This window comes from Elephas maximus, chromosome 8 (genome assembly GCF_024166365.1).
Source record: "Elephas maximus indicus isolate mEleMax1 chromosome 8, mEleMax1 primary haplotype, whole genome shotgun sequence".
NCBI lineage: Eukaryota > Metazoa > Chordata > Mammalia > Proboscidea > Elephantidae > Elephas > Elephas maximus.
In genome coordinates, this window is record NC_064826.1 from 77,612,760 (window position 1) to 77,626,044 (window position 13,285).

A 13,285-nucleotide genomic window follows, 5' to 3' on the forward strand; every position below is an offset into this window, starting at 1 on the left:
CTCAGTTTCCTGGGTCTAGGAGGTTCTCAGGACAGGTCCAAAGGACAGACTCTGCTCCCAGGTCTTTCTTGGTGATGGTGAGGGCCTTCCCACACTCTGGGATTGGCTGTCTTTTTTAAGCCTAGTGGGATGGCAAAACTGACCAATTCCCTCATTAAGGTTCCATATTACCTTATTTGCATGGCCCACCCCCACAGGGGTTCCATGTACCTTATATGCATTCTTAGCAGGCTGTCCAGCCCCCTTGGTGGGCCACAAATGCCATATTTGTATAGTCTCAACTAAGCATTGTGTGGGAGTCACAAAGCCTGTGGTTAGAAGGACCATATTAAGTAATTTACTGTACCGCATATCCCATCACAACTTCATACCCTCTCTTTGGGAGCTAAGCTAAATGATATACCAATTACAGCCACCCTTGTGAGGCCCCTGGCCTCCAAATTCTGACCTGATCTGTGTGAGAATAGGTTCAGGGTTTGGCTCTCTTGAGAAGTTCACATGGGTTTATATTTTGGGGAATCCCTATTAGCACCTCTCTGAGCTCTTATTTGGAAATTCCCTCAATGAGGCCTCTTGTGGCTTTTTTTTTTTTTTTTGGTTATAGGGGCCTGTATTAGTTTTCTCTTGTTTTGTAACATATTGTCAAAAACTTAGTGGCTTAAAACAACACCCATTTATTTTCTCATGGTTTCCATGGGTCAGGAGTCCGGGTACAGGTTAGTTGGGTTCTCTGTTCAGGGTCTCACCAGGCTGAAATCAAGGCATTGGCTAGGACTCCTGTCTCATTTGAAATAGAAGATCTCCTTCCACACTCACTGGTTGTTGGTAGAATTCACTTCCTTGTGGTTGTAGGACCGAAGTCCCTGTTTTCTAATTGGGTGCCTACTGGGGTGTCTCTCTCAGCTCCTAGAGGCTGCTCTCAGGTCCTAATACAGGGCGCTCTTAAATCCTGGCAGTATCAAAGACAGTATGAGACTCTGTCTCTCCATTCTGCTGAGATGGAGTCTTAGAGAGTACAGTGTAATCAGGGGAGGGATGATCCCATCATATTCACAAGACGTGCTTCCCACTCAAGCAAGGGATTACTGTATTTTTACACAAATACTTTGTGTGTTTTATGTTTTTTTTTTTGCCAATCGCACAACTCCCTCGCACGTTATTTTCCTAGGCGTGTTGTGCACATTATATGTGTGTGGGGGAGGCGCATTATTTGTGAAAAAAATGCGGTATACAGGATTTGTACTGGAGGTGGGGGTTGTGGAGAGGATCTTGGGGGCCATCTTAGAGTTCTGCTCACCACAGGGTCCTAGGTCCTGGTGAAAGAACCAAAGCCTCAAATCAGAAATAGTACTCCCAGACACTAAATTGTTTTTTTGTAGATTCTATATGTTCTTCGTAAATGTATATTGAAATAGAAGTTATTTTTCTTTAATTGAAACAGAGCTGTGTTAAAAGCGGTCACCAGTGCTCACCATGTGCTCCGATAATAGAAGAATATGCTGGAGAGGTTTTGAGATTTGTTGGCGGCATTGGTCTCTTCTTTAGTTTTACAGAGGTATGTGAAAATAACTCAATATTTGCTTGCCTGTTTATATAGCGACAGGGGGCATGGCGTTTCACTTTATCATGGCATTCAACTTTTGGAATGCATCAGTGGATATTTTCATTGAGAACTAACATTGTAGCAGGACTGGGAATCACAAGACCTGGGTTCTACTCCTAAATCTAGTATTACCTTTGTGACAGAGGATTAAATGCTTTATCTGTTCCCTCTTATGTAAAATATAATGAATAAATAAAATGAGGAGATTAGACTAGGATTATCTTTAGGATCTCTTATAGCTCTATGGTAAATTATAGTTTAGTTTATGCTAAATTGGAGCCCTGTGGTACAGTGGTTAAGTGCTTGGCTGCTAACTGAAAGTTTGGTGGTTCAAAACCACCAGCTGCTCCGTGGGAGAAAGACGTGGCAGTCTGCTTCCATAAAGATTAGAGCCTTGGAGACACTCTGGGGCAGCTCTCTTCTGTCTTGTAGGGTTGCTATGAGCCGGAATCGACTCGACGGCAGTGGGGTTAGTTTTTTTTCTTTTTGGTTTTTATGCTAAATTAAATTTTTTAATTTAATTTTGGAATAAGTGGGACATTCACGTTGTTTAATATATATGTGTGAATACATATATATTAGTATATAGTACACATACACATATAAAAAGTATGCTTTGAACAATTGCTTTCAATTCTGTCTCCCACTCTCCTGTTCCCAGACTTCCAAAGCCTATAGGTAACCAGCGTTAATTTCTTATGTATATAGTATATATTTATATACTTACTAATTAATATAGTTTTACATTAATAAGTGTATAATATTTATATGTCTGTAAGGAAAAACACATTTGATAATTTTAAGAAATGATGAATTCCTTCATCAGTGTTTTTACCAAACTAAAATGTATGTGTCATATTTATTCTAACTACTTTTCTCTTTTCCTGATCCCTTCCTACTCTGACATTTTTTCATTTCACCATTTCTTAGAAAAGAGCTGTCTGACTTGTGGGTTGTGACTGATTTTTATTTCAATAGAACTCTTGAAAAGAATGCTATGCTTTCTTTTTCTCCTTAAAAAAATCCCCAAAACTTAGGGTTAAAATATAAAAATATAGATGGAAAGAGAGAAACTGGAAAGGGAACTCCTGTATACCCACCAGCCAGATTCAACAGTTCATGGCATTTTGCCACATGATTTCTTTTTTACATTTGGAACTTATTTTGAGAATTTAGTTGTTCTTTTGAGCAACCCCATTTTCTTCCTTTCAGACCACGTTGCCTTCACTTTCTGCCTACCTTGTAAGTTGCCTTTCTTTAAAATATAAATTCATTAAACTTGGATTTCTAAAGTGTTCTTTTATAGAGCTCTCTATGCTTTAAGTATCAAAAATCCCCTTTGAAACCTAGCTGGATATTTTAATAATAATTTACACAACCTGATATTTCCGGATAGTAAATATTTAGTAGTCAAATATTTATTCTCTCACTTTTAAATTTTTTATTTTATTCAGTATTTCACAGAATCACAAATTACCAGAGTTTGCAGGGACATGGTTAACTACCAATGGTTCCTTATGTCAGATAAAATAGGAAAGATTTGCTTTAAACTAGTTATAGTAATCTTAAAATAAACTGAAATCATCAGAGAAACATTCATTTATAATCTGAAAAAAATGTTATGATAATTTGTCCTTTGAAGAAAATTCAAAATTTAGAAAATTATGAAGATAAAAAGTTGAAAGTATTTGTTTATGTTCTAAGAAAAAGTCATGATTTCTATTTTGGCATATTTCCTTCTGTCTTTTCCGTACGTAAGTTAATATAGATTTATTATTTCATACTACACACACATTTCTATGTTATGGACTATACTCTTATGACCTGCTACATACCAGGCTTAGCTTCTAGAATCAGCAGAGAGTTGCTGATCAGGTCTAGTTAGAGTTACCCTTGAAAAAAATCCCTTAAATCAAGAGTATTTTTGAAATCTTAAAATCCAATAATTATCTAATTTTGACTGTTTTGCATTTGGTTTCTGAGGGAGGAGTTAGTGGCTAGGCAACAGAGAAAAGGAAAACACTTTTTCCTTTTTGTCACTGAATTTGAGAAATTCAGTACTGGTAAAAACGTGATGCTAGATTATGAGTATTTAATTTACCCAAGTGCTTTGCTTCCCTGTGATTCACATATTGGCATGTATTACAGGAATGATAATAAAAATATTTAACAACCTTAAAAATCCTAACTAGAAGCTTCCTGTGTGGCAGTTTCTGAGGGGAGAGTCAGGGACATGATGCTTGGGCAGGTGGTGTGGGTTGGGGGTGGGAGGAGGTGGCTCAGAGAAGTATGTGTTTAACAGCAGATGTATAAGTAATTTATTATTGTATCAATCATCGTGGCTGAACTAGTGAGTGAAAGGTCAGCTTGACACCAGCCAGTGACACATCGGATTGTCATATATGGGAGCATGGGAAAAAGTGGTTAAGAGCATGGACTCCAGGTTTTAACCCTGGCTCTGCTACTCATGAACTGTGTAACTATTAGTCACTTATTTAACCTCTCCATGCCTCAGTTTCCTCATCTGTAAAATGGGAATGCTGATAATATCTATCTTGTAGGATTGAATGAATTCGTACTTATAAAGTATATTGAACAGAGCCTGTCACGTAGTATAGTGTGTTAGATAAGCATTTGTTAAATAAATTCATTTTCTTTCCCTGCGGACAGGCTCCAGCAGAGAGTTTCTGTTCCTTCAAGTTAGGCTTATCTGTCCTTGGTTCAACTCACAAACCACAGTTTCATCAGCCTATATATGTTGTGGCTATAAACATTGTCCGTCATTATTGTGGTCAATTGAGAAATTTTGGGATTTGCTGTAATTCTCTAGAAGTAATTAAAGGGCTAATGGGTGACTAAGAAGTCAAATGAACAAAATTCAGATTAACACTTAGCACAGATCTAAAGTAGAAATATAATTTGAAATTCATTTTGCTCCATTAAAATTTTGTACCTTTTTTCTAAGAAGTTAGATTTATTTATTTATTTATTTATTTATTTAAAACAAAGCAACTTTGAAGTAGAAACAGAAAGAACACAATATCTTCAAACTTAGGCTATATCAGTTAACTTTTTTTTCATAAACCTGGTATGGAAAATGTTATAATAACAACTAGTCATTTTTCTTTTTTTTTTATAGGATTATACCCTTTTCAAGAGGCATGGAACTATACCATTTTTTTAATTGTCTGTGTTGGCAAATTAATTTCTTGTAAGATCTTTGCTATCACATAATTTATAATGACCCCAGTTTGTTTCTGAATTTTCAAAACACATGATAGTTTAACTATTCAGACTATTCAGTATTTGTATTAGTTTCCTATTGCTACTATAGACTTAGTGACTTAAAGCAACACAAATTTATTGTTTACAGTTCTGGAAATCAGAAGCCTAAATAGTCTTGCAAAGCCTTGTCCCTTCCAGAAGCTCTAGGAGGAACCTGCATCCTTGCCTTTTCTAGCTTCTGGAGGCCACCTGCATTCTTCGCCTCAGACCTTTCCCCATCTTCAAGGCCAGCAGCATAGCATCTTCTCTCTTGGACTCTGCGTGCCTTACACCATCACTGACATTGACCCTCCTTCCTCCCTCTTAGGAGGACCTTTATGATTATATCATTGGGCCCACCTAGATAATCCAGGATGCTCTCCCCATCATAAGCTCCTTAATCGTGTCTGTAAAGTCCCTTTTTTCTATATAACATTTGTAGGTCCCAGGGATTAGGACAGTGAAATTTTGGGGGAGTCATAATTTAGCCTAACACATTATTCATATTTTTTTCCTTAGGGCCCCTCATTTGGTTTACTTAGTACATTTCAAAGAGAAAAACAAATCTTTCTCCCTGGAACAAATAATGCAAAGTGCTTCAGAGATTACAGAGTTATGCCATTATCTTACTGATAAATGAAATCTTACTGAATAAATAACACAATTGCTCCTTTCTCTTTATTCTTCATTTTTTTTTTTTTTTCCATTTCAGATCTTGGGCGTTTGGCTGACCTACAGATACAGGAACCAGAAAGATCCTCGTGCTAATCCTAGTGCATTCCTTTGATGGCAAAACAAGGAAAATCATTCATTTTCTGATCTTGTTCACCTTCTGTAACTTTTAAGTTAAGCTGATTTGCCCGTTTAATTGAGGAAACAATATCTGAAAAATTACATTATTGACAGTGGAATTAGATATTTTTACCCTTAGGTTTCACTAAATGTTTTTCTTTTTTCATTGTTGAAAAAAAATTGAAACTTGCGGTCTCCTCCGACCCTCAGTGGTACCTGTAACCTACTGTATTCACAGTGTCTGGCGCTGTCCACTGTGGCCTTTCTTAGCATTTGTACCTGCAGAAAAACTTTGTATGACACTATCGTGTTGGTCATATTGTGAATCTAAATACACATTTCACTGGAATAATTTTATGTAGCACTGTGCTGTGTAGATAGTTCCTACTGGAAAAAAGAGTTGAAGTTTATTAAAGCCAGGAAGTATGAGATTCTGTTATGTTAAATTCAATAAGGGAAATCCAAATTCCCAATGTTTTTTGTCTTTTTAAGGAAAGATGTGTTGTGGTGAAATCATTAATATGAAAGTGATACTTTAGTTCTAGTAGTCTTTTATGATTCCTCTAGTGTATTCTGGAAATAACTATGTCTTTAGTAAAGTGTTGGTTTAGTTTTGGGGCTTTTCCAGGTAAGTGCAATGGAGAAGTAGCCTCAAGAAGCATTCTAATATGTAGCATTTACCTTCAGCCTTCAAAATGGAACAAGCTTGCATAATTCAGAAAGTATATATAACCTTGATTGTTCTTTTATAGTAATTTGAAGTCCAAAAGACTGCTGTTTTAAACATGTTATTGTTAATATGTTCGCCCATGTAGCAAAAAGATATTTGATTATCTTACGAATGGTTAAATACTTTTTTCATGAAATTTCTCAGTATTGTCACAGCAACTTGTCAAATCCAAGCATATTTGAATGTGATTGCTCATAATTTGAAATAGTATTGTATATTATGTTAAAAAATTAAAGAGTGGCAACGTTTATGTACAAATGTTTGACTTAAGGTGGTAATGAGAGTTAAGAAATGAATTAAGTGCAATGGATTTTTGTTTCTTTCTGTTTTGGGTTTGTGTTGACTGATGTAGAGCTGGATATTGTTATTTTAATGTATAATTGATCATGGAAATGAACTTCTAGCACCGAGGTCAATTGGTAGTCATCCACATATCCTTTCTTGAAATCATCCAATTTTTAATTTCATTACCATGCCAAGAAAGGTTCTTTGAACGAGAAATCACTTATATTTATGTGTGAAAAATATATAAGTTCTTTCCTGCCACCAAAAATTACTAGTTTATTGTCTTGCGTTGTATGCAGTACACGGTATTTATTGGCAATAGTCTTGATAGGTTTTAGACAAAGTAAGTGGTTGATCTATAGAATTTTGGAACATTTTGTGCATACATCATTTCTATGACTCTACAAAACCAGCTAAGTGTTATGCTTAATCTTCCAAGAAAATTGAATTGTGACAATTCCTGTGATGTCATATTGAGCTCTAGGGTACCCCTAAAAATGTTCCCACTTGTACTGTAAGATGAGATTAGAGGAATCACATGAAGGAAGTCAGATTTTTGAATTCTGTCTTTAAGACATTGTGTATTTTTCTTGTTTGTTATATATATTTTTTAATTGTGGTAAGTATATATAGCAGAACATTTGCCATTTCAACATATTTTACATGTACGGTTAGTTAAGTGACAATAATTGCATTTATCAGGCTGTGCTTTGTTATATTTTGATATTCTCACGAGAGTCTGAAATGTCTTTATATAACACTTTTCTTGGTGCAAGTGAGTAGTAAGAGTAATGGGTTTTATTCCAGAGGGAACCAGCCCATGGCCTTGGCTTATGCTCTGATTGGAATGGCCTTATTTATTTAGGTCAACCAAATTAAAAATCAGAGTCTGAGAAAGATGAATCTTTGGGGCAACTAAACTGTAGGATTACAAGAGTGTGTACTAGCTGATGATTGACCACCGAAGAAGTACATTTTTAAGTCCTAGGGACAGCCCTGTCAAATTTGTCTGGGTTTTCAATGCTCTCAAGGAGGTCTGAAGGGGATAGATTACTCAGGCCATATTGGGAGGTCTCCTGTGATCTTTGTTTGTGTCTGGGGGCAGAGACACAAAGGGCTTCTATTCCACAGTGTGTCATAACACCCTCTGGAAAGGCTCCAAACAGGCTTATCCGGAATCTTGAATGGACCTCCTGGTGAGCCTACGGAGGCCATGCTGATCCCAGGGTTACATAGGGTCCTCCCTGCCTGTTTACACAGGGCACTTGCTATAGACACATGGCATCAGGGGAGGGAGAGTTTTAGATCAGGGCCTGTCCTCAAATTCCAACAGATGGCTGTAAGGCAATCCAAAACCCTAGTGCTTTCTCCTTCTAAACCTAGCATTTCTTTTAAAAAGGAACTTTGCTACTTAAAGAAAAAAAAATTGCTTTCTCTGTTTACATATTCCATTTAGAAGAATGTTTTAGGGCATTTGCTCAATCAGTGGATGCTATAGGTGACATTTTAGCTAAAGATTATAGTGTTGATACAAAGAAAAAAAAATGCTAGGCTCTAATTTCCAAAATTTGAGCTCACATGAATTAAATTCATCGTTGATACTCTGTTATATAAGCCACAATGCATTTGGTGTGAAAACTGGTCCTGCATGTTCAACCTAAGAAATATGCTGTTGAATAGAACCTGTCAGAGAAGTGAAGTGTGGCTTTCAGTTCTTAGTCTCCTTAACAATAAACCTTTCTCAATTCTCAGTATTTGTTTAACCCTATTTAAGTTTATTCATCTTTTTGAAAATACACTGAGTAAACACATGAACCTATTTCACTTTTTAGCTGGTACTAAAAAAAGAATTGCATTTTTATATAGTATTTCACAGGAGATAAGAGATACCAGGCATTGTAATTGTAAAATACAAACATTTCACATGTGAATTTTTTTCTTTTATTAGAGATGACAATAAACTTAACTGTCAGTGTTTCCAGGTTTCTGGATAAGTGAGGGAATCTGTGTAACATTGTTCTGTACTTGGTATACTTGGGGACTAGCAGTTGGTTTTTATACCAGTTTCTCTATACCAAATGCAGTTACAATATACATTGCTGGTAAATGGTTTCTAAACAACTTTCAAGGAAACAACCAACACTGCCCTTCACCCAACACCTCAACTCCACCAATGATAAAAGAGAGAAGGGAAGAGAGGGAAGGGAAGGAGGGAGGGTGGGAGAGAGAACAGACAAAACAGACCTCTTCATGCTGAACTTCTTGAATGTCAGATGACAACTAGACAATTATAGCTGCTGAAATATCTCTTGAGACAGTGAGAAAGGGAAAAGTCAGACTCCCTTACCGTGTGGTGTTCCAGGCCTTTTCTCATCTACTGTCTTGAGGAAAACCAGCTTTGGAATTCATTTTCAAATGAGGGCTTGAGAGGGTCACCCATGAGTTAAAATATACATCAAAGAATGATCTTTGCAGTGGAGTCACTAAAGTGCAGGGGGTGCAGACTGCACTGGGTGACACTCAGAGGAGGCGACCCTAAAATGACCATCTATAAAATTTTTGTGTAATTTCAGCAGAAATTTATTATTATTAATACAGATATCCCTGTGCTTAGTTAAAACAACAAAAAACATTTTTCTTAAGCCCAGCTTGCATGTATCAATATACTTACAAGGCTAAAGCTTTATTCTGATTTACTATTTGAACCTTCTAATACTCTCTGGTCAGAGCTGTCGTTTTTACTCCATTACAGTGATGCTTGGAATCACATGGTTTTGTCTGCTTGCGCTACAAGCATGCGCTCTTGTTTTTGTTGCTGCTAGTGTTTTTATAGTCGCTGACTGTGTCAGGTTTTCTGGTGTTTGACCTACAGTATTGTGGTAAGTAGTATTTGTGAACCTATATCAATAACTTTTGAGAATGAAGTAGTAATTAAAGGAAAAGCAGAAAAATCAAAAAAGGCTTACACTCAGTCACTAATGTAACTCAGTGTAGAAAGAGTTTACAAAATAATATTGTTAGTATTTATATGATCTAAGAAATATTAAGAAATATTACATTTAAGCAATTCGTAGCTATATTTATCACATATTATTCTATGATTAAAATTGTTAGTAAACATTATTAAGGATTCTGTATGGTCTGGTATGGGAGGAGGTCCATGGGGGAGGGGAGTGACACCGTGAGTTACTGCGCTTGGTGACACCAACCTTAGTGATGTCACTGGGGCTTTGACTTCACTTGGAGGGTGAAGCCAGTGTTTGCTTACTTTCAGGATCTTGCTTTTTTATAGGTAGTTAAGGTTACAACTTAAGTGACCTTTTAATAAGTTAGGCTGAATTTATTTGGACTTTGAAGTCTAGCTCCTTGGTTAGGTACTGAAGAAAGTTCTACTCTTGCCTTAGAGCTTTTTCTGTTCTTCCCCTGAACCTTGTTCTCATCAGTGATTGCTGAATATAAGGGGGACTTAGAAGCTATTGAAAATTACTGAATGCGTGAAAAAAAAAAATGGAGACGGTCATAGATGATCATTTGAAGAAGATTACAGGTCTAAAGCAGTTAAAGAATGGTTTAATCAGGCGTGTTCATCATCTCAGTTAATATTCATAGATGATTTATGTTACCAATATTTCTACTCAGCTGTTTGAAATAATTCACTCTAGTCTTATGGTTGGAGTTCCTGGGTGGCACAGATGGTTAAGTGCTTGATGACTAGCCAAAAGGTTGGTGGTTCGAACCTACCCAGAGGTGCCTGGGAACACCGGCCTGTCAATCTGTTTGCAAAAGGTCATGGCCTTGAAAACCCTATGGAGCATTTCTACTCTGCGTACATGGGGTCATCATGAGTTGGAATTGACTCAATGGCAACTAATAAGGAATATTTTCACTTGAAATTTAAAACCAATTAATGAAAGATTGTGTGATGACAAGGGATTTTGTAAAATAGGCATTGCTAATATTCTTAAAACAACCATTTATATGTTTGCATATTTAGCTCTATTTCTAACCTGTGTATTTCCACATTCCTTGCAGTTGCAATCATAGCATGAATTTGTTTCCACTTAGATTTTTTTGTTTCTCCATAGTCACTACTACTATGTTGACAACCTGTTGCAGTTACATAACCATTATATCTGGAGACTGCCAGTTTTTTGTTTTCTTTTTTATAATCGAAATGTTGCCATTGGAATCTTCACAGAACTCTATCTGTTGAATAAATTCTCAGAAATAGAGCAGACTGGGTCAGAGACAATCAATGTCTTCTTTGACTCTTGCTCTGTTTTGCTTTAATGCTTTTTTGAGGGGAAACCCATTTTCCTTGCAGCTTTGACATTTGCTTTCCGCAAAGATTTATTTATACGTGCTGTTGAAATAACCTTTTGTCACACAATACATTTTAAGGACTAGCACTCTTTTCCCATCAATCCTGTGAAAAAAAAAATAAACATTATTTTGCTGTAAGGCAGTCTGTGGGTTATGAATGAGATTCATTCCTAAGTGTGTCTTTAAGTCAAATTTGTAAGTAAGTCAGAACAGGTGCATGAAATTCTTGAAAAGGCTCGAAGTCTTTTCCATGATTTAAGGGCTGCACATGCTGCAGGTGAAGGTGATTGTAATGAAGAGTTGGTTGTGAGTAGGGGTTCGTTCAGTCATTTCAAAGTGAGGGCAAATTTGTATAACATGAAAATCAGACACTTGTAACCCAGGCATTGCCTGCACTTGAATCACTTAGTTGTCATTTAAAATATTTGTGTATAGAAATGAAGCCTCATTTCTCCTCACATAAACCCTCCGAAAGCTTTCTTAGTGCAGTGTTTTACCTTTTTCAGCAGTTGTAGGTTATCTGCTTATGAGAAGGGAGCTGATTCCCTCTGGTGATACTTTTGCTGAGGATTTGCATGTCATCCAGTAAACAGTATATGCTCAGCATCTACTAATGCATAGCTCTTTGACAGTCACTGTGAGAAATAGAAAAGTAAGATATATTGTTTGCCCTGGAAGAATAATGCCAATGGATCTATTCAGAAAAGATCTATCCAGAGAAGTTAAACAAGACAAACAAAAGAAGATCAATATGCAAAGCTTTATGTATAGACACCACAACCATTCAGGGGCCAGAGAATCCACCGCTCCCTGGAATCTCTATGGGGCAGTTCTACTCTCCTGTTGGGTCGCTTTGAGTTGGAATCGACTCAATGGCAACGGGTTTGGGTTTTTGGTTAAGTGAAAGTTTGCAGTTCAAGTTAGTTTCTCATACAAAAATTTATACACACATTGTTATGTGACTCTAGTTGTTCTCCTTATAATGTGACAGCATACTCCTTTCCACCCCAGATTTCCCTTGTCCTTTCAACCACCTCCTGTCCATTTCTTCCTGCTCGTCTTGCCTCAGGACAGGAGCTGCCTATTTAGTCTCATGTACGTACTTGAGCTAAGGAGCACACTCCTCACGAGTATCATTTTGTATCTTATAGTCCAGTCTAATCTTTGTCTGAAGAGTTGGCTTTGGGAATGGTTTTAGTTTTGGGCTGCCAGAGAGTCCAGAAGCCATGTCTTCCAGGGTCCCTCCAGTCTCAGATCATTAAGTCTGGTCTTTTTACTAGAATTTAAGTTCTTCACCCCACTTTTCTCCTGCTCTGTCACGGACTCTGTTCCCTGACAGGGCAGTTATTGATGGTAGCCGGGCACCATCTAGTTCTGATCTCAGGCTGTTGGAATCTCTGGTTTATATGTCCCTTTCTGTCTCTTGGGCTCATGTTTTTCTTGTGTCTTCGGTGTTCATTCTCCTTTGCTCCAGGTGGGTTGGGACCAATTGATGCATCTTAGGTGGCCGCTTACTAGCTGTTAAGACCCCAGACACCACTCAACAGGTCTATTTTTTGTTAGACAGAATATATAGTTAAAAGTAGCTAAAGCTACTCTCCTGCTTTATGTCGTACCCTCACAACTTTTCCAAATGTAAGTAGTAACCGGATTTCTATCCCATGAACATGGTATCACTGCCTTTCTCTCAGCCAGTCATATTCTGGCAAAGAAGTTGGGAAAATTGAGAACCTTGCTGTTTCCAATTCAAGCTAAATTTATTCCATGTTGGTACTGTAGAACCTTGAGAGACCACAAATATTATAAGGCTAATTCTTGGGATTTCTTAAGGGTGCGTTTTTGGGTGCAGATGTACTTCCATGACCTTTCCATTGTTGGTCAGTCTACTGAAATAGGCTGCTAGCCAGAGGCATTCCCTGAAAGCATTAAGTGCTTTGTTGGGCAAAATCTGACTAAAATTGAATTACTAATTAAAGTGTGTATATTGGAGTTCCTGGCCAGGGTGGAGAAGGGTTATCTCCAATGAAAAAACCAAAACCCGTTGCTGTCGAGTTGGTCCTGACTCATAGCGACCCTATAGGACAGAGTAGAACTGCCCCATAGAGTTTCCAAGGAGCGTCTGGTCGGTTCGAACTGCTGACCTTTTGGTTAGCAGCCATAGCACTTAACCACTACGCCACCAGGGTTTCCAAAAATACAAGGGGGCACCCGGATTTGAACTGGGGACCTCTTGATCTGCAGGCAACTGCTCTACCACTGAGCTATACCCCCACATCTCCAAGTAGGTA

General features: G+C 37.4%; 1 protein-coding gene and 1 non-coding gene across 2 annotated transcripts in view; one reads left to right on the forward strand and one right to left on the reverse strand.

Moving 5' to 3' along the window:
- The window catches only part of TSPAN13 (tetraspanin 13), a 32,629-nt gene extending 24,261 nt beyond the window's left edge, over window positions 1–8,368 (forward strand). Inside the window, exons 5-6 of the mRNA XM_049893276.1 lie at window positions 1,442–1,555; window positions 5,580–8,368. Of these exons, the coding sequence (XP_049749233.1) occupies window positions 1,442–1,555; window positions 5,580–5,654 (189 nt within the window). The 3' untranslated portion in view covers window positions 5,655–8,368. The remainder of the gene's footprint in view (window positions 1–1,441; window positions 1,556–5,579) is intronic.
- Window positions 8,369–13,196: 4,828 nt separating this feature from the next.
- On the reverse strand, window positions 13,197–13,268 carry TRNAC-GCA (transfer RNA cysteine (anticodon GCA)). Its single transcript has one exon. It is a non-coding gene; the product is annotated as a tRNA-Cys (tRNA).
- Between the last annotated feature and the right edge of the window lie 17 nt (window positions 13,269–13,285).